This window comes from Hemitrygon akajei, chromosome 7 (assembly GCF_048418815.1).
Source record: "Hemitrygon akajei chromosome 7, sHemAka1.3, whole genome shotgun sequence".
NCBI classification, from domain to species: Eukaryota; Metazoa; Chordata; class Chondrichthyes; order Myliobatiformes; family Dasyatidae; genus Hemitrygon; species Hemitrygon akajei.
In genome coordinates, this window is record NC_133130.1 from 53253122 (window position 1) to 53278546 (window position 25425).

Sequence of the window (25425 nt, forward strand, 5' to 3'; positions counted from 1 at the left end):
AGTTCGCGTGGCACAGACTTCGCAAGCAGGTCAGTGAATGGGCCAGAACGTGCGCACAGTGCCAAACAGCCAAGGTACAGCAGCGACACACTAACGCCCCGCCGCAGCAGTTCGAACCCACCCACCGGCGGTTCGACCACATTCATGTGGATATCGTGGGCCCCCTACCAGTGTCCCGAGGAGCGCGGTACCTCCTAACTATGGTGGACCGGTTCACGAGGTGGCCAGAGGCGGTCCCGCTCACCGACACATCTGCCGATTCCTGCGCCCGAGCACTGATCGCAACCTGGGTAGCACGCTTCAGGGTACCGGCCCATATTACCTCCAACAGAGGCGCCCAGTTCACCTCCAGCCTGTGGTCAGCTGTGGCCAGCCTGTTGGGAACGCAGCTACACCACACTACTGCCTACCACCCACAGTCGAACGGACTAGTGGAACGCTTCCACCGTCACTTGAAGTCGGCTCTCATGGCCCATCTGAGAGGACCTAACTGAGTGGACGAGCTTCCCTGGGTCCTGCTTGGAATTCGCACAGCGCCCAAAGAGGATCTGCACGCCTCATCAGCCGAGTTGGTGTACGACGCACCCCTGGCCGTCCCGGGAGAGTTCATACCAGCCCCAAGGGGGCAAGAGGAAGAACCTGCAGCAGTCCTGGACAGGCTACGCGAAAGGCTCGGCAACCTGGCCCCCGTACCGACTTCACAGCACGGACGGACCCCGACCCATGTACCCAAGGACCTGCAAAACTGTAAGTTTGTGTTTGTACTGTTATGAATGTGAAGCAACTCTGAGGGGCCGAAGGGTACAAAGTAGCCCCCTCCTTTTTGAGAATCACAAGATCGCTATTAATTCGGGTCTGGGACCCAGGAAATGAGAGAGAGACACGCAGAATACACAAGGTTTGGAATGTGTCCTGGCCTCAGTGGAATGGAACCACTGATAACGGCCAATGTCTCTTGGAGACGGAATTGTGTATTGAGTACTGTACTATTCATTGAAGCCCCTCAGGGGACAACCAGAGTGGTCTGGTTGAGGGATTGCATCATCCCAACATGATTGACATCTGAGACCCCGTGAGTAAGGATAAAAGAGGGGTCTGGGGAACAACCCCTTTAGACGCACCAGGAGAAATGCTAGAAATCCCGTGATAGCGTTTTATAGCGAAGGCCGGTGGGGGGCTCGTGTGCGTCCTCCCCTGCCTGGGTTGGCGGGCTCATCACGGAAGAACGGTTTAGCTAAAGGAGAGGCCACAAGTGAAGGGCCACGACAATGAGACTCCTGACGGATCGAAATCATAAAAGGAAAGTCGGCAAGTTTTTCTCCAAACCTCTCTCTCTCTCTCTCCAACCATTGCAACACAGCGGTCCCCAAAGGCTACAGCCTGCATGAACTGAGTGAACTTTATATTTCCATCAGACAATACATTATCCCCTAGACAACGATAGAGCTTATTTCTTATTGATTATTATTATACCCGCACTTTTAGATTTAGTATTGACAACGTATATTATCTGTATATTTGCATTGATATTATTTTTGTGTATTTTTACTAATAAATACTGTTAAAAATAGTATCATCAGACTTCAAAGGACGTCTCTATCTTTGCTGGTAAATGACCCAGTTACGGGGTTCGTAACAGTACGAAGGGGCAGACACCGGGCGCCGCTACAGCGGCCGTACGAGGGGCCGTTCAGGGTGATCAACAACAACGGGTCCATGTACGTTCTGGACATTGGGGGGAAAGAGGAGGTTTTCACGGTGGACCAACTCAAACCAGCCCATGTGGACTTGGCATAGCCGGTCGCGGTTCAGGCACTGCGGTGCAGAGGCAGACCTCCCAAACAGAGTCCGACCCAAACTGAGGACATTGGGAGGGGGGGGGGGTCGCCGGTTCTGGGGGGGGGGAGTGGTTATGTGGCGACCCACTTTCTACACAGGCGAACCGGCTCACAAATAGCCAGCGCGCGGGGAGAGACTTTGGTAATGCACCTCTGACGTTAGTTCCGCCCGGAGAGGGCGGGCGCTAGGGATTGAAATACCAGCACCGCGAAGTTTGAATAAACTAGTCTTGAAACGACTTACCGACTGCGTGTCGTTATTTCAGCGCTGTGTGTAGCACATCGCTACAGGTATTTAATGATCAGAAGGAAGATAGAGGGCTGAAGTGGTTGTAGCCATGTTGAATAACTTATGACTCTAATATGAAAGGTCTATTAGCTCTAGCTAACTTTAGCTAAAACATTAACTAAAAGCTTAAGACTTACGATTTATCTCTTCGGTTAAGTCGTCTCTGAGGGCTTATTTGTCGACGCCGAGGTGACAAGGATTTTCCCCGCTGTCGTTCTTTAACCGGAGACTGGGAACCTGAGATTTTTATCATCTAATTCCAATAATAAAAAGAACAATAAGAATATTGTTAAAACTCTACTAATCAATTGGTGTCTCAGACAGCTGTGATATCAGTTTGACCTTTTTTAGGAAGTAATTGATTTAATACAAAAATTTCCAGCTTTATCTAGTGTGCATAGCAGCACTGAGTAATTAAATCTTGTTTTCCCACATGCGACTGTGTTCTTAAATACTTTGAGTACTAGCAGCAGAGAAAATTTCTTGGGGTTAACTGATTTGCTTCCTACAATCATTTAACGTTCTCAGTGGGGCTAAATCAGGGATTTCTGGGTGATGCAGCTCGAGGAGCCAGAAGAGCCTATTCCTTGCCTGTATCTCAATAAAAATAAAATACTTTAAAAAAAATACAACAGTCTTCAATCTAGTTCAACTGTGGCATTTGGTTTTAGCCAGCAAAAAATTACTTGCATGTTTAGCTTCACGGCCATGCACAGATTTCCCCAAAGCATATTCAGTGCTACGAGGATACAACAGCAGCCATGTTAACAGAAATCCTGGACAGGGAAGCACAGTAATGGAAGTTAGCTATTGAAACATGCAATGGATGGAAGTGGAAATAGTGAGATACTCCACTATCGATGGATCAAATTCACTTCTATTAAGTAGCAATTCAAAATAAATTATTTTGTACTTTCGATTTAACATATCTATTAAACTTCAAGCATTCATTGCTTATATTCTCCGAACCATTCCAGATATTTGTTGTAATAACACGCAGTCCATATGAACAAAGAGTGGATTAAAACTTACAAGAGAAAATCTGCTGATGTTGGAAATCGAAGCAACACACACACACAAAATGCTAGAGGAACTCTACAGGCCAGGCAGCATCTATGGAAAAGAGTACAGTCAATGTTTCGGGCCGAGACCTAGGATTTCGACCAGAAACGTTGACTATACCCTCTTCCATAGATGCTGCCTGGCCTGCAGAGTTTCTCCGGCATTTTGTGTGGATTAACACTTGTCCAGTTTTGGCCATTTGAGTTTCTAGGTGGTAAGCAATAGAAGTTAACCACAGAAATTGTTATTTATCAGCTCTTTTATGATGTAGACGTCTCTTATAATATTGCATTCTGTTATGGGAACTTGCTACTTGGCACACCTGGTTATTCAAGGACAGAGCATTTAAGAAAACGGTACCAGGTACAAAATATTGAGAGAAGCCAAATTAATTTTCTCTGGTCTAAGGTTTCCAAGGTCAATTGTAATGTGCAGCATTAAATGGCTAATTTAACTTATCCATATATTCATTATACTAATATGTAGTTATTTCCCACTGAGCAAAAATACATCATTCAACAACACTGTGAAACGATTTGTATCCTTGACATTATAAAATGCAGATGAGTCACAACAAATAATTATGTTAAGCAAAAGTTGAAACAGAAATTTGAATTATAAAATTAAAAATATAACATATACCAGGGATGGCCAATCTGTGGCACATGCAGCAAAAGTGGCGCATTGGATGATTAGAAGTGGCACATTGCACCCCAGTGATAATAATAAGAGTAAGCCTACTCATGCAGAAAGTATTAACCAAAAAACCGATTTGTAGAAAAATATCTATAACAGGAATTCAAGTAGCTTAGAGCTGGAAATGGGTTTTACTGAGAATAAATCTAAAACTTAGCAATTATTTTTAGCGATTTTATTATTTTGTGCATATCTTTTGGCAAATGTTATCTTCTTTCACATTAATCTGTTTTCAATTTTTAAAAAAAGTTCAATGAGTCAAACTAAGAAAGAAGGGCTTTTGGTCTGCAGTTGTTCCATAACTGTTCAATACACGTTTGATACTTGTCTGATCCTGAGGCGCCAGGCGTCTGCACCAGCAGTGCGTCGCAGGTTTTTGCCAGTCAGTTTACAATTGATACTCGTGCGCTACGGAGTTGCACTTTGTTTGTCCTTTGTGAACATTTGCAGTTTTATACTTTTTCGAAAATTAAGCCTTGTTTTTACATTCAATTACCCATCTCAGTGCAAAAGAAAAGCAGAGAGTGATAGTAAGCGTGAATTCAATGAACAGCGGGAAAATTAGTTCTTATTTATAGCCGGTTCGTCAGGAAAACTGTTGTGCATTGTTTGTGAAAACACTCTCTCACATAATAGAAGACATGATCTTAATAGACACTATAAAACACAACATCAGACTGGAATAGAAGGAAAACTGAAGCTAGTGCTTAGGTCTGAGTTACGGAAAGAATACTTGATTAGGAAAAACGAAGAAATCAAAAGAAGACAAAATATATTTGTTAAACGTCTCATTAGGTAAGTTATGTTTATCTTGTTTTTACATATATTAAATCAATAGATCATGTAAAAATGCTAAATATGTCCATATTAACATATTTTTAAAAGACTTGAATGGGGGTACAAGAGTTGTACGGCGCATCTGAACTCCTGCGTGAAAAAATTGAATGTAAAAGGTTGGCCACCCCTGACATATACAGTCGAAGTTTCATCAAATATTAAGCAATGTTAAAATCTAGAACTAATTGGTGCAAGGGAGGATCTAGTGTTGACAGATGATAATAAAGATTTGAGATCAGGTTGGTGTTGCAGAAGCTTTCAGTGACAGGGCAAAGGCACAAAGAGTGCCATGTGAAAAGAAGATACCGAGCAAATTTGTGTTTTGTGTGTCCAAGCCATACATTAACAGCTTTTCCATCAAAGAGGAACAACCAGGTTTCATTGTAGCTGGTTTAAATTAATGTGGGCATTTTTTTTAAAGAGAAAAGCATTTTGACAAATTAGCATATTTGCAAGTGATTGACTATCCCTTAAGCAATTTTGCTTTTCATAACTAGTAGCAGAACTACATCATACTCCAAACATCTTTTTTATATTTTAATGTGTCTTTTCCCCTATTCCTTCTATATTTGTAACATAGTTTTATGTGCATTGTTGCAATGTAATGTATTAAAAGCTTCCACATCTTCAGATGAGGGTACTTGTCCAGATGTCCTACAACAGGGTGAATCCATGAAAGCCATCTGGTCCAGACAGCATACCTGGCTGAGTACCAAAGATCTGTGTGGACCAACTGTCTGGAGCATTTACAGACATATTCAACCTCATAGTTCTGTGGCTCTTGGTTCCCATCTGCTTCAAAAAGGCATCCATTGTACTGATGCCCAAGAAGAGTTTGGTGGCCTGCCTGGTAGCACGTACGTGAACTGTAATTAAATGCTTCAGAGAAGCCGGTTATGGTGCAAATTAACTCCTGCCTCAGAGCTGACCTGAATCTGGACCAATCTGGATCAGCACCGCAGGTCAACAGCCGATCTGTGACATTCAAGTCCGGAGATCCAGGACTATACAAGAAGACCAGGCACAACTTACAGTGAGCATTCTCAAGAGCAAAATGACAATTCTGATTGAGGTTAGAGGTGGAATCAGATGCACAACAATTCCAGCAGGGTTTACAGGCCACTGCTACCGACAAGCAAAAACTAATGTCATGAATGGCAGTGATGCTTCACTCCCAGGCGAGCTCAATGCTTCTTATACTCACTTTGAAAGGGAGAATAAAACTAAAACCACGAGGATTGCTGCAGCACCCAGTGACCCTGTGTCCTCTGTCTTGGAGGTCGATCAAAACTTCTTTCAAGAGGGGAAACACTCGCAAGGGGACCGGCCCCAAGGTATGGCTCTGAAAACTAGTGGCAACCAACTTGTGGGTTTGTTCAAAGACATTGCTACATTTGGAAGTTCCCACCTGTTTCAAAAGGGTAACAATCATACCAGAAGAGCAGGATGAGCTGCCTTATCAACTATTGTCCAGTAGCACTCACATCTACAGTGATGAAGTGTTTGGAGAGGTTGGTTATGGTAGAATTAACTCTTTTCTAAGACCTGGACCCACAGTAATTTGCCTAATGTCACAAAAGGTCTATGGCAGATGCGATCTCTTTGGCTTGTCACACAGCCTTGGATCACCCAGACAATACTAATACTTATGTTAAGCTGCTCTTTACTAACTATAGCTCAGCATTTAACCCAATCATTCCTACAGTTCTGATCAAAAAACTCCAAAACCTGGGTCTCTGTACCACCCTCTGCAAAAGGATCCTGTACTTCCTCACCAGAAGACCACGATCTGTGTGGAAGTAATATCTCCATCTCACTAATAATCAACACTGCTGCACCTCAAGAATGTGTGCTTAGCCACTGCTCTACTCCCATGACCGTGTGGTTAGGCACAGCTGAAGCACCATCTGCAAATTTGCTGACAGCCAAACTATTGTTGCCAGAATCTCAGGCGGTGACGAGAAGGCATACGAAAGTGAAATAGATCAGCTGGTTGAGCGGTATTTAAGCAACAACCTTGCACTTGTCGTCCGTAAGACCAAAGAGTTGATTGCAGACTTCAGAAAGGGTAAGACGAGGGAACACACCAGTCCTCTTCAAGAGATCAGAAGTGAAAAGGGTGAGCAATTTCAAGTTCTTGGATCTATCCTGGGCTCACTTATCAATGCAGTTACAAGAAGGCAGCTATATTTCATTAAGAGTTTGTGGAGATTTGGTATGTCACCAAAGACACTTCCAAACTTCTATAGATGTACCACGGACAGCATTCTAACTGACTGCATCACCATCCGGTACATGGGGTGGCGGTGGGGAAGCTGCACAGGTTCAAAATAAGCTGTAGAAAGTTGTGAACACAGCACTCAGGACTTCTTCAAGGAGCGATGCCTCAAAAAGTGGCATTAATCATTAAGGACCCCCATACACAGGACATGCCCTCTTCTCATTGCTACCAATAGGAAGGAAGTACTGGGGCCTGAAGGCACATATTCGGTGATTAATGAATAGCTTCTTCCCCTCTGCCGTCAGATTTCTGAATGAACATTGAGCCCATTAACACTACCTCACTGCTTTCTTTCACCTCTTTTTGCACTATTTAATTTAACTTTATATACAGTATTAATAGTGCTACAAAAATATTCATTCCCCTCCTGGAATAAGTATTCTCCCCCTGGAATATGACACACCAAATCATCACTAGTGCAGCCAAATGGTTTCAGAAGTCACATAATTATTTAAATGGAGACCTGTTTTTGGAGACCTGTGTGTAGCAAAAGTGTTTTAATTGACTGTAATAAAAATACACCTGTATCTGGAAGGTCCAACTGCTGGTGAGTCAGTATCCTGGCAAAAACTACACCATGAAGACAAAAGAACACTCCAAGCAACTCCATGAAAAGGTTATTGAAAAGCCCAAGTCAGGAGATGGATACAAGAAAATTTCCAAGTCACTGACTATCCCATGGAGTACAGTTAAGTCAAACATCAAGAAATGGAAAGAATATGGCACAGCTGTAAATCTGCCTAGAGTAGACTGTCCTCAAAAGCTGACTGACCGTACAAGAAGGGGTCTCATGAAGGAGGCCATTAAGAGACCTATGACAACTGTGGAGGAGTTATAAGCTTCAGTGGCTGAGATGGGAGGGACTGCACATACAACTGTTGCCTGGGTGCTTCACCAGTCCCAGCTTTATGGGAGAGTGGCAAAGAGAAAGCTGCTGTAGAAAAAAAAAACTCACATGAAATCTCGGCTAGAGTATGCCAGAAGGCATGTGAGGGACTCTGAAGTCAGCTGGAAGAAAGTTCTACGGTTTAATAAAACCAAAATTGAGATTTTTAGCCGTCAGACTAAATGCTATGTTTGGTGTAAGCCAAACACTGCACATCATCAAAAACACACCATCCCTACCGTGAAGCATGGTGGTGGCTGCTTCATGCTGTGGAGATTCTTCACTACAGTAGGTCCTAGAAGGATTGTGAAGGTAGAGGGTAAAATGAATGCAGCAAAATACAGGGAAATCCTGGAGGAAAACCTGACGCAGTCTGCAAGAGAACTGTGACTTGGGAGAAGATTTGTTTTCCAGCAAGACAATTACCCAAAGCATAAAGCCAAAGCTACACAGAAATGGCTTAGAAACAACAAAGTTAATGTCCCAGAGAGGCCAAATTAGAGACTGGACCTCAATCCAATTGAGAATTTGTGGCTGGACTTGAAAAGGGCTGTTCACTCATCATCCCTGTGCGATCTGACAGAGCTTGAGCAGTTTTGTAAAGAAGAATGGGGAAAAATTAGTGTCCAGATGTGCAAAGCTGATAGAGACCTATCCACACAGATTCTAGGCTTTTAATGAGCCAAAGGTGGATCTACTAAATACTGAATTGAAGGGGCTGAATATTAATGTAATCAATTATTTTATGTTTTATATTTGTAATTATTTAGATCACTCTGTAGTGATCTGTTTTCATTTTGACATGAAAGAGTTTTTTTCTGTTGATCAGTGTCAAAAAAGGCAAATTAAATCCACTGTGGCTTAATGTTGTAAAACAATCAAACATGAAAGTTTTCAGTGGGGGGTGAATACTTTTTATAGCTACTGTATATATACACACACTCAGTTTTATTATCATGTATTGTAATGTACTGCTGCCGCATAAGAACAAATTTCACAACATATGCCAGTGATATTAAACCTGATTCTGATGCACAGAAATGCAAGAAGCTGCAGAGGGTATGGGAATCGGTTCAATGCATTATGGATATATCCCTCCCTGCCAACATCAGTACCTACAGGAGGTACTGCCTCAAGAATGCAACATCCATCAAAGTCACCACGATCTGGGTCAAGCTATCTTTTTGCAGCTGTCATCGGGCAAGAGGTACAGAACACCCGAACCTCCAAGTTCAAGAACAGCTACTTCCCTTCAACTATTCAGTTCTTGAAGCAAATGGAAAACTCCAAAAAACGGAGAGCATCGTCAGCTTTAAATTCCTCGATGCTATCATTTCAGAGGATCTGTCCTGGATCTAGCATACAAGTGTCATTATAAAGAAAGCACAGCAGCACCTCTACTTGCTTAGAAATTTGCGAAGATTCAGCACGTCACCTAAAACTTTGCAAATCTTCTATAGATGTGTGGTGGAGAGTATTGATGCACCATCAATACCTCCCGGAGACGGGAGGTGAACGATAGGCTTTTATTAGCAGAAAAAGGGAGCACGGCATCTCGGAGACTGAGGGAGGAGCAGTGCCTCCAATTACCTTTATACCGGGGTCTGTGGGAGGAGCCACAGGAGCAGTCAGCAGACGGGCATGTCCAGACAGGTATACATAGTTTACCACAAGTATATTGACTGGTTGCATCACAGTCTGGTACAGAAACACCAATGCCCTTGTACAGAAAGTCCCTCAAAAAGTAATGGATATGGCCCAGACCACCATGGGTAAAGCCCTCCCCTCTGTGGAGCACATCTACATGGAGTGCTGTCGCAGGCGAGCATCATCAATCATCAGGGTCTCTCACCACCCAGGACATGCTCTCTTCTCGCTGCTGTCATCAGGAAGGTGGTACAGGAGCATCAGGGTCTCTCACCACCCAGGACATGCTCTCTCCTCGCTGCTGTCATCAGGAAGGTGGTACAGGAGCATCAGGGCCCTTGCCACCAGGTTCAGGAAAAGCCATTACCCTTCATTCACCAGGCTTTTAAACCAGATATGATAATTCCACTCAACTTCACTTGCCCCATCACTGAACTGACCCCAATGGACTGAATTTACTTTCAAGGACTCTTCAACTCATGTTCTTGATATTTATTGCTTATTTATTTATTCTTATTATTATTTCTATTTTTTTGCTTTCTTTTTGTATGTGCAGTTTTTTCTTGCACATTGGTTGTTGTCTGCCCTGTTGGGATGTGGTGTTTCATTGATTCTGCTGTGGTTTTTTGTATTTACTGTGATTGCCCATAAGAAAATGAATCACAGGGTTATATATCGTGACATATATATGTACGAGGGGTGATTGCTAAGTCCGTGGGCTAAGGTAGAAGGAGTCAATTTTAGAAAACCTAGCACATTTATTTTTCAACATAGTCCCCTCCTACATTTACACACTTAGTCCAGCGGTCGTGGAGCATACGGATCTTGGACCTCCAGAGAGTGTCAACAGCAGGGGTGATTGATAAGTCTGTGGCCTTTGGTAGAAGGAGATGAGTTATACAGCTCTCATTACATGTACATGCAGGTCAACTCTTTGAGTGATTATGCAGGGAGTTTGGTTAATAACTAATTTCCAACTTATCAATCACCCCCGATAAGTTATTAACTGATGAGTTATTAACTTCAAACTTCCTGCATAATCACTCAAAGAGTTGAGCTGCATGTGCATGTAATGAGAGCTGTATAACTCATCTCCTTCTACCTAAGGCCACAGACTTATCAATCACCCCTGCTGTGGACACTTTCTGGAGGTCCAAGATCCGTATACTTCACGACCGCTGGACTAAGTGTGTAAATGTAGGAGGGGACTATGTTGAAAAATAAATGTGCTAGGTTTTCTAAAATTGGCTCCTTCTACCTTAGCCCACGAGCTTATCAATCACCTCTTGTACTTTGATAATAAATTTACTTTGAACTTTGAAACCCTCATCTCTACTAGTTTAGCCACACTATGACCACTCTGATGACTGCATTTGCGAATAGTGCTCATAATGCTGTGTGCCTGTGATGTTGGAAAAGTAAGATTTATATTGCACCTACAGTATGCATATATGTATTTGTTAATTTGACAAAAAAACCTCAACTTTGACTTTAACAGACGTAAACATTGTATTGAGACATGACCTTCTCATTAAGCAAAGCCCATGGGAAATCAAGAATACTGTACAACATAATTGACATGTATAAAATTTCAAATCCTCCTAGTTTATATTCTTCAAAATATTCCCCAGTTGTTGTTTGTAGTAACAAAAGCAGTCCACATGAACACATTGTATTAACACGACAAGTTGTAGCAGTTCGATTGCACAACATCTACAAGTTTCTAAATATGAATCCACAGTGTGCTCTCTTTCCAACAAAACAATCTATGTTGCACACTCTCTCTGTCTGGTTATTGAGCTTACCAAGGACTTATTAAAATTTCATTATTTGGAAGGTTAATGTCTCTACCCAGCTACAATTTCTTGTCTTTTAACCTTGTAAAATTCTTTAAAAAAGTAAATGATACAAGAATAAATAATTAAACAGAGATATCGTGAGTGAGATGCCTCCCACATGATCTTTTATTAACCAAATTGTGAGGAGTGGATTACAAGTGTGGTGCACTTACCTTCATTCTCATATCTCGAGCGTGCTTCTCCAATTCCTTCCTCACTTCTTCTCTGCTCATCTTGCTGGTGTTCAGAACTAAATGCTTCCATTCAATCTGCTGGAAACTGTGTGGGTCATGTGATACAAACAAGCCAATCTTCACCTTTTTCACAGTGTGGAGGTACTTTCTGTAAGACTCCTCAAATTCAAAAAACAAGTCACTGAGTGTTCGAAAAATCAAGGGCTTGTCCATCAAGTCCTCTCTTCTGCTCATACCTAGAGTGCCGTAACGACCATTGTAGTAGACACCAAGTACCACATGGTGAAAGCAATTCCCTGAGAACTGGGTTTTAAAGCTGATTGGAAAGCGTTCTAGGACTGCTAGTCCATTGGTAAAGTATCTAATTATTATGTTAAGGATCAAAATAAACATTTAAAATACATAAGGCGAGGCTCAGTCTTTCACTTATACTAGAGAAAAATCTCTAAAATTATTCAATAGTATGTAACTTACATGATTGTCATGTGTCATTAGGGCAATTGTGATGGAAAGTCTGGTTGAACTTAACAGCTGAGAATGGAATCGTGATGGAGTAATTTCCTGGCCCTGCTTCAGGAGAAATTGCTTCCCAGCATTCTCTGTCAAAGGTCACACATGTAGAATGACATTTTGGGAATTACAAGTTTCCAAATTCACTTGAGGATCAACAAAGTAACAGACAAAATATTTGCAAGTTATTAATTATGTAAAATGTTATGATAACAGAGAAATGCTGTCTAAGTTCAATGAGACTTTAATTTACAGAAAGTTGCTAAGATATCCACTCAAGATCAGAAATTCGATTAACTTATTTTAACGAAGGGCATCACCATGAATTTTCTTCTCAAAAACAGTTTCTTGGAAACTACTTGCACCATTTTGTATGAAATTTAATTTGAAACCTTACAGATGCCAGTAATCAAGTCTACATTTACAGTTCAAAATGCAGATAAAGTAAATGTCATTCAGCCATACCTTTAATGTGCTCATAATTCACCACATAAAGGTATCTGATTTTCAGAATAATTCCTCGGGCACTGCCAAACAATACTTTCACCAACATCTGGCTGCCTCTTTGACTGACATTCAGAGGTTAATTCAAAGTCACTTGAACAAAATTAGGGCAAATTGACTCTTTGCGATTGAAAATCAAAGAATGACCATTTCTTTATTAGATCACCTACAAGAGAGAATCTGCAGATGCTGGAAATCCAAGCTACACACAAAATGCTGGAGGATCTCAGCAGGCCAGACAGCATCTATGGAAAAGAGTACAGTTGACATTTCAGTCTGAGACTCAAAGCAGGACTGAAGGGTCTTGGCCTGAAACATCAACTGTTTACTCTTTTCCAGAGATGCTGCCTGGCCTGCTGAGTTCCTCCAGCATTTTGTGTGTGTTATCATAGGTTAGACAATCAGGTTGAGTCAGAAGTTAATCCAGGGTTGCTTGGGAGACCATCCATTCACAAAAATATGAACAGTGTTAATAAAACATCAGTTAGTTCCTTTGCCATCTTCTGTAAAATACATCTATTTTACTTAACTTTAATTAGTGTTATTGGAAACTAACATGCAAAATTGTGATGCTCAAGAGTTGGAAGGGCAGTTGGTAATTAGGGCATGATGTTACAAGCTCTCAGTTCCTTTGGACATAGCCCAGAAGAATGATTTTTAAACACAAGAGCCAGCTCCATTCAGTGTCTGTAATTTGGCCTCTTCCAATTGACTCACAATCAGTAAACATTTCTGTTAATGTCTCCAAGTTTCCCATCTATTGTCTGAAGTTGCCCCATTGTGCTCCTACATGCCTTAGAGGTCAGACAAAATGCCTGCCAAAATTTCAACATTTCTTCCTTGCTTTGTGCAGCTGAACTATCAGATCTGATTAGGATCCTGTTGCAATAGCCTGAAGGGGAAAGCTTTCAATTTAATTCAAGTGCCACAATCTTCTGTTAGCCCTGCAATTCTACAGCACAACAGCAACACTGTTGTTTGGTTTCCCATATCCATCTCCCTCTCCTGTTTTTATTTTCTCTATTAAAGGAAGGTTAATTTTCAGTCTGTTGCCTCTTCCTCCTTATCCTCTTTCTTCAGCTCTTTAGCTCTTCCATATCTCAACTCCTAGTTTCTCAAATCATCCCCTTTTATCCACCTACCTTCTCCCTCACCTGAACTCACCTATCTCCTACAAGAGAGAATCTACAGATGCTGGAAATCAAAGCAACACACACAAAATTTTAGGAGGATCTCAGCAGGTTAGGCAGCATCTTTGGGAAAAGAGTACCATCGACATTTTGGACTGAGACCCTTCGACAGCACTGACAAAAAAAGATGAGGAGGATCCTGCTAAAGGTCGCGAAACATTTTCCCTCCAAAGATGTTGCTTGACCTGCTGAGATTTGTTTAAGGTTTTCAGCATCTGCAGAAACTCTCATCTTTCTTACGTTTTGATGTTATATTTGGACATTTTGGACTTGTCACCATAACGCGCAGTCCGATGTTTATTGCCACTTCCAAGATCCTCGTAGGTCATCGTCAAAAGAGATGTTTAAATTTATATAGTCGTCAGCAAACTAAGTTAGCAGTCAGCTTCAAATCCCTTTGGTCCACAAATCTTCCATAAATGCAAAGAAATACCAGCCCTGAACTTCCTGAGTTGATGCCATCAGACTTTAAGGGAATAAACAGGGAATGGACTCGAAGGTCCTATTCTTCCTTGGCTGTCCCTCAGGATCAAGAATGACATCCTTCCACTCTGGCTCTGCGCATTCTAAGATGATTAGATCAAGATGGGAGCCACAGATGGATTAGGAGTTATCTCACAGGAATGGCAGGTGGGCAGTTTGGCAGAGGAAGACTGTCAAAATGGTTACTGCACCATTTTCCATATGGCTTCTGCATGTCCCCAATGTATAAACCCAAGATACTCAATGTCATCCCAGATCCATGGCTGTTTTGAGTGGCCGTGGATCACGGTTCTCTCATCTAATTGCCAAACTCTGCTAGCACAATTTGAACACCTTAGGTGTCTGCCACTTGCAGAGGATTCAGAAAGATTCCGGAACACAAGGGGGCTCATTCAGAGTGGCCAGATGTTTCCATCGAAGGACCATTGTGAACAGCCAATAAGGCAAATTCACACGTCCCAGCCTTTTTCCCAGGCTTCTGTTTCTTACTCCCACCCTTAGCACAAAGAAACCATATCAGAGATCTGGAGATATTTGGGCCAGCAACAGGAAAGACTTGAAAGGGTAAATTGCTCTTTCTATTTACTGAATATACTGTAGGTAGCAACTGTTAGAAGTAATTCTTCCATTTGGAAAGGTTAATTTTACATACAGATTAGGGATATCTATAAACACATTATCTACATTTGTGTAAATGAACTGAAAGTCTATGAAAACAAAATGCCAGCCAATGGTTGTAAATCTGCCATGGACACAGAACTCCAGGTTTTAATTTTCTTTCAGATTTCTGCAAAACATGGATAAAAATAAACTCTACTTATTCCTTATATGGGGCTATTCTTTATTTAAATTGATATAAGAGTTTAAATTAATGCATACTAATATACAGTGTAATTATTTTGCAAGTAAGTTAATAATTGAGGTTACACGCAATTTCCATTTAGGTTAATTTTTTTTAAAATCATAAAGGAAGATAATCATTTCTTCCCCTTCACTCTTTCCAAACAATGTATTGATCAATCTCTGCTGAGAGTACATTTGTGAAAATGATAGCCACAGACAGCTCAGAGAGATTTATATCTGTTACACTTAAGATGTCAAGTTATCAAAAAGGTCTGGTACTAAAAGCTTGGAGAGGCATTCAGGTGGCCATTTTCTTTTATATACATTCAGCAATTCTGACACAAAGGATGTACAGAAATAATCTAAGATTATTATCCTTGTGCCAGCTCCAATCTCAACTTCAACTGGAGAGAACAGATATCGGAAAAGATATTGTTTCACTCCTACTAATCTAATTTCTCCAGTGAGGTTGTTGGTCTTCCGTGGCAGATGGTGGGGACAAATTCCACTTCAGATCGGCTGCCACAAACACATATCTGACAGAGTTTCCAGGCACGCTTAGGGTTCAAGCCATTGTTGCTGGAATTCTCCGCCAACACAGGCATAGGAAATGTGCAAAATGAGATCCAATATTTGCCCAGTAAATGCATGAAAAGAGTATTGCAAATTTCACCTTATTTCAGCTCTCGTCCAGAGTGCATATTGAAAGATTTATCATCAACAAGAGATTCTGCAGATCTCTGGACATCCAGAGTAACACATACAAAATGCTGGAGGAGCTCAGCAGGTCAGGCAGCATCTATGGAGAGGAATAAACAGTGTGACATTTCAGGCCAAGACACCTTATCAGGACTGGAAAGGGAAAGATGCCAGAATAAAAAGGTTGGGTGGTGGAAGGAGGACAAGCATGAAGATGATAGGTGAAGCCAGGTGAGTTGGGGGTGGTGAAATAAGAAGCTGGGACGTGTTGGGTGGAAAAAAACAAAGGGCTGGAGAGGAAGGAATCTGATAGGAGAGGAGAGTGGACCATGGGAGAAAGATAAGGAGGAGGGGCACCAGGGGGAGGTGATAAGCAGATGAGGAGAAGAACTAAGAGGCCATACTGGGGAATTGAAGATCAGGGAAGGAAGAGGGGAAAATATGTACTGGAAGTTGAAGAAATCCATGTTCATGCCATCAGGTTGGAGGCAACACAAACAGTATATGAGGTGTTGCTCTTCCATCTGAGAGTGGCCTCTTTGTGACAGAAGAGGTGGCCATGGACTGACATGTCATAATGGGAATGGGGTAGGAATTAAAACGGTAGGCCACTGGGATATTCTGCTTTTGGCAGATGGAGTAGAGGTGCTCACAAAGTGGTTCCCCAGTTTACCCCGGGTCTCACCAGTGCAGAAGATGCCTCATCAGGACCACTGGATACAGTAGACAACCCCAACGGATTCGCAGGTGAAGTGGTGCCTCACCTGGAAGGCCTATCTGGGGCCTTGAATGGAGGTGAGGAAACAGGTGAATGAACAATTGTAGCATTTCTGTTGCTGGCAGGGAGAAGTGCCTGGAGGAAGATTAGGGAGGGATGAATCAACAAGAGAATCATGGAGGGAGCAATCACTGCAGAAACCAGAGAGTTGAGAGGGGCAGATGTGTTTGGTAATAGGGTGGTGGAAGTTGCGGAGAATGTGTTGGATGTGGAGACTCATGGGGCATAAGGTGAGGACAAGAGGAATGGTGGAGATGTGGGTGAAGGCAGCATCAATGGTGGAGCAATAGGAAACCCCAATCTTTGAAGGAGGAGGACAGCTCTGATGTCCTGGAATGGAAAGCCTCATCTTGGGAACAGATGTGGCGAGGACAAAGGAAATGAGAAAAGGAAATGAGAAAAGGGAATGGCATTTTTACAAGAAGCAGGGTGGGAAGATCAGGATATCTGTGGGAATCGGTGGGCTTATAAAATATATTAGTAGACAGTTTGTCTCCAGAGATGGAGAAAGAGAGATCAAGGAAGGGGAGAGATATGTCTGAAATGGACCAACTGAATTTAAGGGCAGGGTGGAAGTTGGAGGCAAAGTTGGTGAATTTGATGAGCTCGCACGGGTGAATGAAGCAGCACCAATTAGGTCATCGATGTAGTGCCAGAAGAGTTGGGGAGCATTACCAGAGAAGGCTTGGAACATGGGGCCAATGAAACAGCAGGCATAGCTAGGGCCCATGCGCGTGCCCATGGCTACAACTTGAGTTTGGAGAAAATGGGAGGAGCTAAAAGAGAAATTGTTGAGGGTGAGGACCAGTTCTGCCAGAAGAAGGTGGGTAGTGATTGGAAGGGAAATGGTTGCATCTGTTGTCAAGAAAGAAGCAGAGAGCTTTAAGGTCTTCCTGAAGGGGTAAAAGAAGTGTAGAGAGACTGGACATTCATGGTGAAAATGAGATGATCAGGGCCAGGGAACCCAAGGCTGCTGAGGAGGTTGAGAGCTGTATTTTTGCAGATGTAGGTGAGAAGGGTGATTCAATGGAGTCACGAGTTTAATGGGACAGGCGCAGGCAGAAACAATGGGCCTACCCAGAGAGTCAGGTTTGTGAATCTTGGGATCTTTGCGATTTATCATTCACACTGCTGAGCCCCAGCCTTTGGTGGTGAAGGGAAAAAACAACCTAACTGCAACTCGTAGTTTTTCAGAGACATGGGAAATAGCACGCTAGCTTTTACTACAGCTCACACCTTCCTCCTTGGTCAATACTCTCCACGTACATCCTGCCAAACCTCAGAGCTGCTACAGAATAACCGATCACTCACAGCTGGGGAAATTCCAACCATTGTGCAAACACTCAAAAAGGAGAGCCAATTTATGTTTGAAAATTAATATTTCAAGAATGCAGGTGATCATTCAATGGAGTTTAGTGAATCATTTACTTAAGACTGGAGAGAAGGTTTATTGTTTTAATGGATGTTATTAGTAATACCCATACTGACATCATTGAGGGAAATTGTGGTGGGGTACATTGTAACTGCTGATGGCCACGTGTTCACATAATTACCACGTACCAGCTTGATTTCCTTCAAATGGTATTTAGTGCTTACTGTATTAACCATCCAGCTCAGTAGGTTAAATGTCAGCTTTTAGTGACATTTTCCACTTGGCTCCACCCCAGTGGCCACTTAAATAATGCTTAGCTCAAGAAAATAGAGCAGTGATTGTGAAGAGATAATTATGCACTGTGTGCGCAAGTATGTGCTGTAAAGCACAATTGCACCTCAGCAAAATGAAAAGTCCCTGGAATAAACAGCAGTTCATGACTTAGCTTTTCTCCAAATATGGTTGCACGAAGCTTAAAGTGAACTTTCACTTACCCTGTATTATCCATCTATGGAAATGCACGGGATGGGCCTGTGCATCTGAGGGACATTAAATAAGAGGGAACGTAATTCGTGCTGGAAATCAGAAATAAAAACAAAGAATGCTCAAAATATTTAGGCCAGGTAGCAGCTGTGGGAAAACAGTTAACATCTGAAGCTGAATATTTTTCATCAGAAATCTAATAAGATGGTACTGAGGAAGCATCTTCAATCTGACAGATTAGCTTGATTTCTCTTGCCACACGTACTGCCTGACCACATGAGTATTTCCAGAGGAAAAGGTTTTGCATTTAAATTGGATTATTATGTCACAAAAGCCACAAGTGCTACACTATTGATGAATCCACTCTTCAAGTCAGAACATAGTTACTGTGGCAGACAATTTGTTCTCAACAAAGCCTCACAAAAAACAACCAGATCATTTGTTCTGGCAACACAGGCAAGGACTTGGCCACCAGGAAAGCACTCCTGCTTTTCTTTGAAACCGTGTCAATGGCGCCTTTAACATCCAGAGAGGAAAAGCAAGGTCTTTGTTTCAAAAACTTAAGTGAATTGAAAAGAGCAGGACAAATGAGGAACTATTTGGAGAGCTAGACAAAAAGAACCAGCCAATGCCTTGAATTATGGAAAGGCATGTGGAATATAAACTATGAAGAAAAAACAACACTATCCTTTCCACTCTGACATATATTAATGTTACCTTCTGAGTCTTGCTCAATATTTGTATTTTATATTTTCATATTACGAAAACCCTGCTCCAGATATATTTGCAAGATTTTTAAAGAAATATTTCAGGATGTTGAGTAATCACTATTTGGTCAAATACAACATTGGAACATTATTATGAAATCTGTGCACAGTGGTGATTTAAGAGCACTATGGGTGCCTTGAGCTTGTCATTTCTTAAAAAGGAAGCTATAATTTAAGTTATAAATACAAGCTGCTCTCCAAAGAGTGGGATAAAACTTCCTTTGAAGGGTTGAAAGAAGTCTTATTTATGTCAGGCTAATTGAAGATGTTGTAGTGAGCCCAGAGAGACTGTGGCAGTTCATACATAAACCAGGCCCATCACTCACTCACACACACCCTCATATTCAGACGTGACACCAGCTGGTATCATTAGAGAACAGCTTTATCTGGATTGATTACATTAGTTCAAAACATTGGAGGGGAGGGAATTTGTAATTCTGGCCCTTAACCAATCTCTTTTGCACCTGTGGCACTAGCTCTAGGCCATAAACGTGCAGCCCAGACATTTTTTAGTGTCCGGCCTCGTTAATGAAGAACTGCAGGAAGCAAATGAGCATTCCATGACAGTTTGAATGGGAGAAAGTTGACCTGTTTCCATATATCATTTGGGCCTGTTTCGGTGGATGTCTCTGAAATGGGTCGTAGATAAAGACTGATCAAAGCTGGCAACCGACCAAAAGAGAAAATCTGCAGAAGCTGGAAATCCAAGTAACACACACGAAATGCTGGAGGAACTCAGCAGGCCAGGCAGCATCTATGGAAAAGAGTACAGCCAATGTTTCAGGCCAAGATCCTTCAGCAGGACTGTGTGTTAACAGACCACAAGATTCTTGTGCATCAGTGGGTATAGTAGCACCCACTGGACAGTACCCACTGTACTGGACAAGCAGCCACTGGACAGTACCCACTGTACTGGACAAGCAGCCACTGGACAGTACCCACTGTACTGGACAAGCAGCCAGAGGGCAGGACCATTGATCTAATGACATGCATTTGAATCCCACCAGGATGTTAGAGAATTTCAAGTCAAGTCGTCACTTTTATTGTCATTTCGACCATAACTGCTGGTGCAGTACATAGTAAAAATGAGACGTTTTTCAGGACCATGGTGTTACATGACACAGTACAAAAACTAGACTGAACTACATAAAAAACAACACAGAGGGAAAAAAACAACTACACTAGACTACAGTCCTACCCAAGACTGCATAAAGTGCACAAAAACAGTGCAGGCATTACAATAAATAATAAACAGGACAGTAGGGCAGTAAGGTGTCAGTCCAGGCTCTGGGTATTGAGGAGTCTGATAGTTTGGGGGAAGAAACTGTTACATAGTCTGGTCGTGAGAGCCCGAATGCTTCGGTGCCTTTTCCCAGACAGCAGGAGGGAGAAGAGTTTGTATGAGGGGTGCGTGGGGTCCTTCATAATGTTGTTTGCTTTGTGGATGCAGCGTGTACTGTAAATGTCCGTGATGACGGGAAGAGAGACCCTGATGATCTTCTCAGCTGACCTGTCTATCCGCTACAGGGTCTTGCGATCAGAGATGGTGCAATTTCCGAACCAGGCAGTGATGCAGTTGCTCAGGATGCTCTCAGTACAACCCCTGTAGAATGTGATGAGGATAGGGGATGGGAGATGGACTTTCCTCAGCCTTTGCAGAAAGTACAGATGCTGCTGGGCTTTCTTTGCTATGGAGCTGGTGTTGAGGGACCAGGCGAGATTCTCTGCCAGGTGAACACCAAGAAATTTGGTGCTCTTAATGATCTCTACCAAAGAGCTGTCGATGTTCAGCGGGGAGTGGTCACTCCATGCCCTCCTGAAGTCAACAACCATCTCTTTTGTTTTGTTCACATTCCAAGACAGGTTGTTGGCTCTACACCAGTCTGTTAGCCGCTGGACCTCCTCTCTGTAAGCTGACTCATCGTTCTTGCTGATGAGACCCACCACGGTCGTGTCATCGGCGAACTTGATGATATGGTTCGAGCTGTGTGTTGCAGCACGGTCGTGGGTCAGCAGAGTGAACAGCAGTGGACTGAGCATGCAACCCTGGGGAGCCCCCGTGCTCAGTGTGATGGTGTTGGACATGCTGCTCCCGATCCGGACTGACTGAGGTCTCCCAGTCAGGAAGTCTAGTATCCAGTTGCAGAGGGAGGTGTTCAGGCCCAGTAGGCTCAGCTTTCCAATCAGTTTCTGAGGGATGATTGTGTTGAATGCTGAACTGAAGTCTATGAACAGCATCCGAACGTACATGTCTTTTTGTCCAGGTGGGTTAGGGCCAGGTGGAGGGTGGTGGCAATGGTGTCATCTGTTGAGCGGTTGGGACGGTACGCAAACTGCAGGGGGTCCAGTGAGGGGGCAGCAGGGTCTTGATATGCCTCATGACGAGCCTCTCAAAACACTTCATGATGATGGATGTAAGTGCAACGGGACGACAGTCATTTAGGCCGGACACTTAAGACTTCTTCAGCACGGGGACAATGGTGGCGGCCTTGAAGTATGTTGGAACAGTGGTGCTGCTCAGGGAGATGTTGAAGATGTTGGTGAGAACATCTGCTAGCTGGTCTGCACATCCTCTGAGCACTCTACCAGGGATGCTGTCTGGTCCAGCAGCCTTCCGTGGGTTCATCCTGCACAGGGTTCTTCTCACATCAGCCACGGTGAGACACAGCACCTGGTCATTTGTAGGAGGGGTGGACTTCCTTGCCACCACGTCATTTTCCGCCTCAAAACAGGTGTAGAAGTTATTCAGCACATCTGGGAGGGAGGCATCACCTGCACAGTCAGGTGATGTCGTACTGTGATTGGTGATGTCCTGGATGCCCTTCCACATGTGCCGCGTGTCGCCGCTGTCCTGGACGTGACTACGGATTTGCTGGGTGTGTGCACGCTTTGCCCCTCTGATGGTTCGGGACAGTCTGGCCCTTGCTGTTGTTAGAGCTGGCTTGTCGCCCACTCTGAAGGCGGAGTCACGGGTCCTCAGCAGCGTACACACCTCAGCGGTCATTTAAGTAACTAAAGTAAACCTGAAAGTTTATTAGGTACCTCCTGTACCTAATAAAGTGGCCACTGAGTGTAGATTTGTAGTCATCTGCTGCTATGGCCCATCCATTTCAAACTTCAACATTCACCACTGTTGTAACGTGGTTATTTGAGTTACTGTCACCTTCCTGTCAGCTTGAACCAGTCTTGCAATTCTCCTCTGTCCTCTATCATTAACAAAGCGTTTTCTCCAAGAGAACTGCTGCTCACTGGATTTTTTTTTTTGTTTTTCACACCATCCTCTGTAAACTTTCGATTCTGTTGTGTGTGAGAATCCCAGGAGATCAGGTGTTTCTGAGATACTCAAACCACCCGGTCTAGCAACAACTATCGTTCCACAGTCAGAGTCACTGAGATCACCACTTCTGCATTCTGATGTTTGTTCTAAACAACAACTCAACCTCGTGACCATGTCTGCAATTGGCTGATTAGATATTTGCATTAATGAGGTGTACAGGTTCACCTAATAAAGTGGTCATTGAATGTACATTAATAAATGCTTTTCTCAGTAATATAAGCATGAAGCCACAAGATTATCATAAAACCTTAGTGATAATGAAGATTTTTTAGTGTGCATTCCTAATTCAAACTTTACTCCAGATCAACCCTTTACAGCCTCTTCAGTTCAGGGCCAACTAAGGATGCAGAATTAATGCTGGCATTGCTGGTAACTTACACACCTCGTAAGTGAACGAGCACCAGGAGGTGGTGGATGGTGAAAGTAACCCATAGAGTCACAGGAAGAACATATGAATTCCACGCTTCCTGGTTCGAATAGAATAACATTTAGTCACCTTTTGCCTTTCGATCAACATAATTATACAGCCTCCCTATTTTAGATAGGTGTACTGACAATGACTTAAAGTCATGTGAATTTGAATAGGGTGATTTTAGTGTCAGTGATGAGCCAGCTGCCCAAAAATAAAACTTGCATAAATGTGCCCATCCTTCAATTTCAGTCTGCAGGGAGTAGAATGGGCAGCCAATTTCTTACTGCAGTTTTCTGATGTTGCTGAAGTTACCTCTGCCTTCTGCAATCTAATTATACTCCATTTTTAAGTTTCATCCTTACTCTCAGATGTGCTATATGTGGCATAAAAGGAGACCTTCCAGCCCAGAGTCTCTGCTGGCTCACAGAGTTTCCTCGTAACTTGTTCATGTGTACATGAACTCCCCAATTTTCCTGCCATCCATCTACAGGCATGAAGGATTAAACATGGATGTTTCTCAACCTGCACTGCTGCTTTCCTCTGGGTAGCCTTTTATTAAGGCTGATGGGATAATGCATCTGGTTTTCTATTTCCCAGTCAGAGAATCAATTCATATATCTCAACACTTGAGCCACCTACCATTCACTACAAAACATCCTCATGAAATAGGCAAAATAAATGGCTGCTAACTAAATCAGAAATGGCAGATTGGTGAAAGAATATTCATCTGAGGTTACCTCAAAACTTGCTGCTGGACAGAACAAAGGGAGATCTGTCATCATCCAGATGGGTTTTACATGAAGATGTATTCAAATTCTAATAAAATATATTGAGTGTATAGGTGAGTAAAAAATTCAAAATAGATGTTATTTTTTATTTATCGTAGTCCATTTAAAAATAATTAATTTACCAGACAGATATATTTGTTTTATAACCAGCCCTGAGTTATGAAATCTGCTTCATCAAATGCCATTTTAACTTGGAGATCTTTTTGTGACAGAGAACAATCAGCTTATTTCATTCAGCAGTAATATTGCTCATTTGCAAATTCACTTCTAATATTAAAAATTAAGCCTCCAGTATGCCAGCATACACATTCCCTTTCAAAAGGATGAATTTACAGTAGCTAAAAATAGACTCCTAAATCCTGCCCTCAAAAGAGACTGCTGCAGGCTATGACTATGATTAAACTGAACACTTAATTTTACACTGAGCTAGACGTACTATTCATTTGAGATGCACGTGTGTTTAAAAATAAGGACAGATACAAATACAAATTGGTACCAACTTCACACATCACGTTGGGAGACTCTTGCACATTGAGTCCCAATACAGTGGTGGATTCAAAAGTAGGTTTGCCACATGAATGCAACCACATCAGTGCTGCAGCAACTTGTGCAAATTTAAATATGTTTGATCCTCAATATGCTTACACCGCATATTCAAACCAATGCTTCTTGCCAAACCCTGCAGCACATTGTTTTAAGTGCTCTGTCTACAGATGTGCTGAACAGAGACTTCCATAAGACACAGGAGCAGCATTAGGCATTTCAGCCATTGAGTCTGCTCCGCCATTTAATCATGACTGATCCATTTCTCTCTCAACCCCAATCTCCTGTCTTCCCCCTACAACCTTTCACTCCGACTGATCAAGAATCTATCAAACTCCGCCTTGAATACACCCAATGACCTGGCCTCCACATCCGCCTGTGGCAACGTATTCTATAGATTCATCAACTACTGAATAAAGAAATTCCTCCTCATCTCTGTTAAAAGGATGTCCCTCTATTCTGAGGCTGTGCCCTCAGATCCTAGTCCCCCACCATAGGAAACATCCTCTCCACATCCACTTTATCTAGGCTTTTCAACATTCAAAACAATCCACCCAACATTCTTCTAAATTCCAATGAATAAAGGCCCAGAGCCATCAATCACTCCTCATATGAAAAGGCTTTCATTCCTGGAATCAATCTCATGAACCTCCTCGGAATCCTCTTCAATGTCAGTACGTTCTTTCTTAAACAAGGGGCCCAAAACTGCTCAAATACACACAAGTGAGGCCTCACTAGTGCTTTATAAATTCTCAAATTTACATCCTTGGTTTTATATTCTAGTCCTCTTGAAATGAATGCCAACATCGCATTTGCCTTCCTCACCACAGACTCATCTTGCAAATTAAAATTCAGGGAATCCTGCACAAGGACTCCCAAGTCCCTTTGCATCTCAGATTTTTGAATTTTCTCCCCATTTAGGAAATAGTCTATACTTTTATTCATTCTACCAAAGACACCTCCTGACACTGTATTCTATCTGCCACTTCTTTGCCCATTCTCCTAGAACCACAGAACATCACAGCACAGAAACAGGCCTTTTGGCCCTTCTTGGCTCTGCTGAACCATTTTTCTGCCTAGTCCCACTGACCTGCAGCTGGACCTAATCTATTTAAGTCCTGCTGCCACCTCCCTCTTTCCTCAAAACT

The 25425-nt window shown here is 42.5% G+C and overlaps 1 protein-coding gene across 1 annotated transcript in view; it reads right to left on the reverse strand.

Annotated features, from left to right (window-relative positions):
- Positions 1-25425, reverse strand: part of vash2 (vasohibin 2) — a 137445-nt gene that overhangs the window by 41193 nt on the left and 70827 nt on the right. The window contains exons 5-6 of the mRNA XM_073050866.1: positions 11548-11929; positions 2265-2380 (exon numbers count right to left, since the gene is read on the reverse strand). Of these exons, the coding sequence (XP_072906967.1) occupies positions 2265-2380; positions 11548-11929 (498 nt within the window). The remainder of the gene's footprint in view (positions 1-2264; positions 2381-11547; positions 11930-25425) is intronic.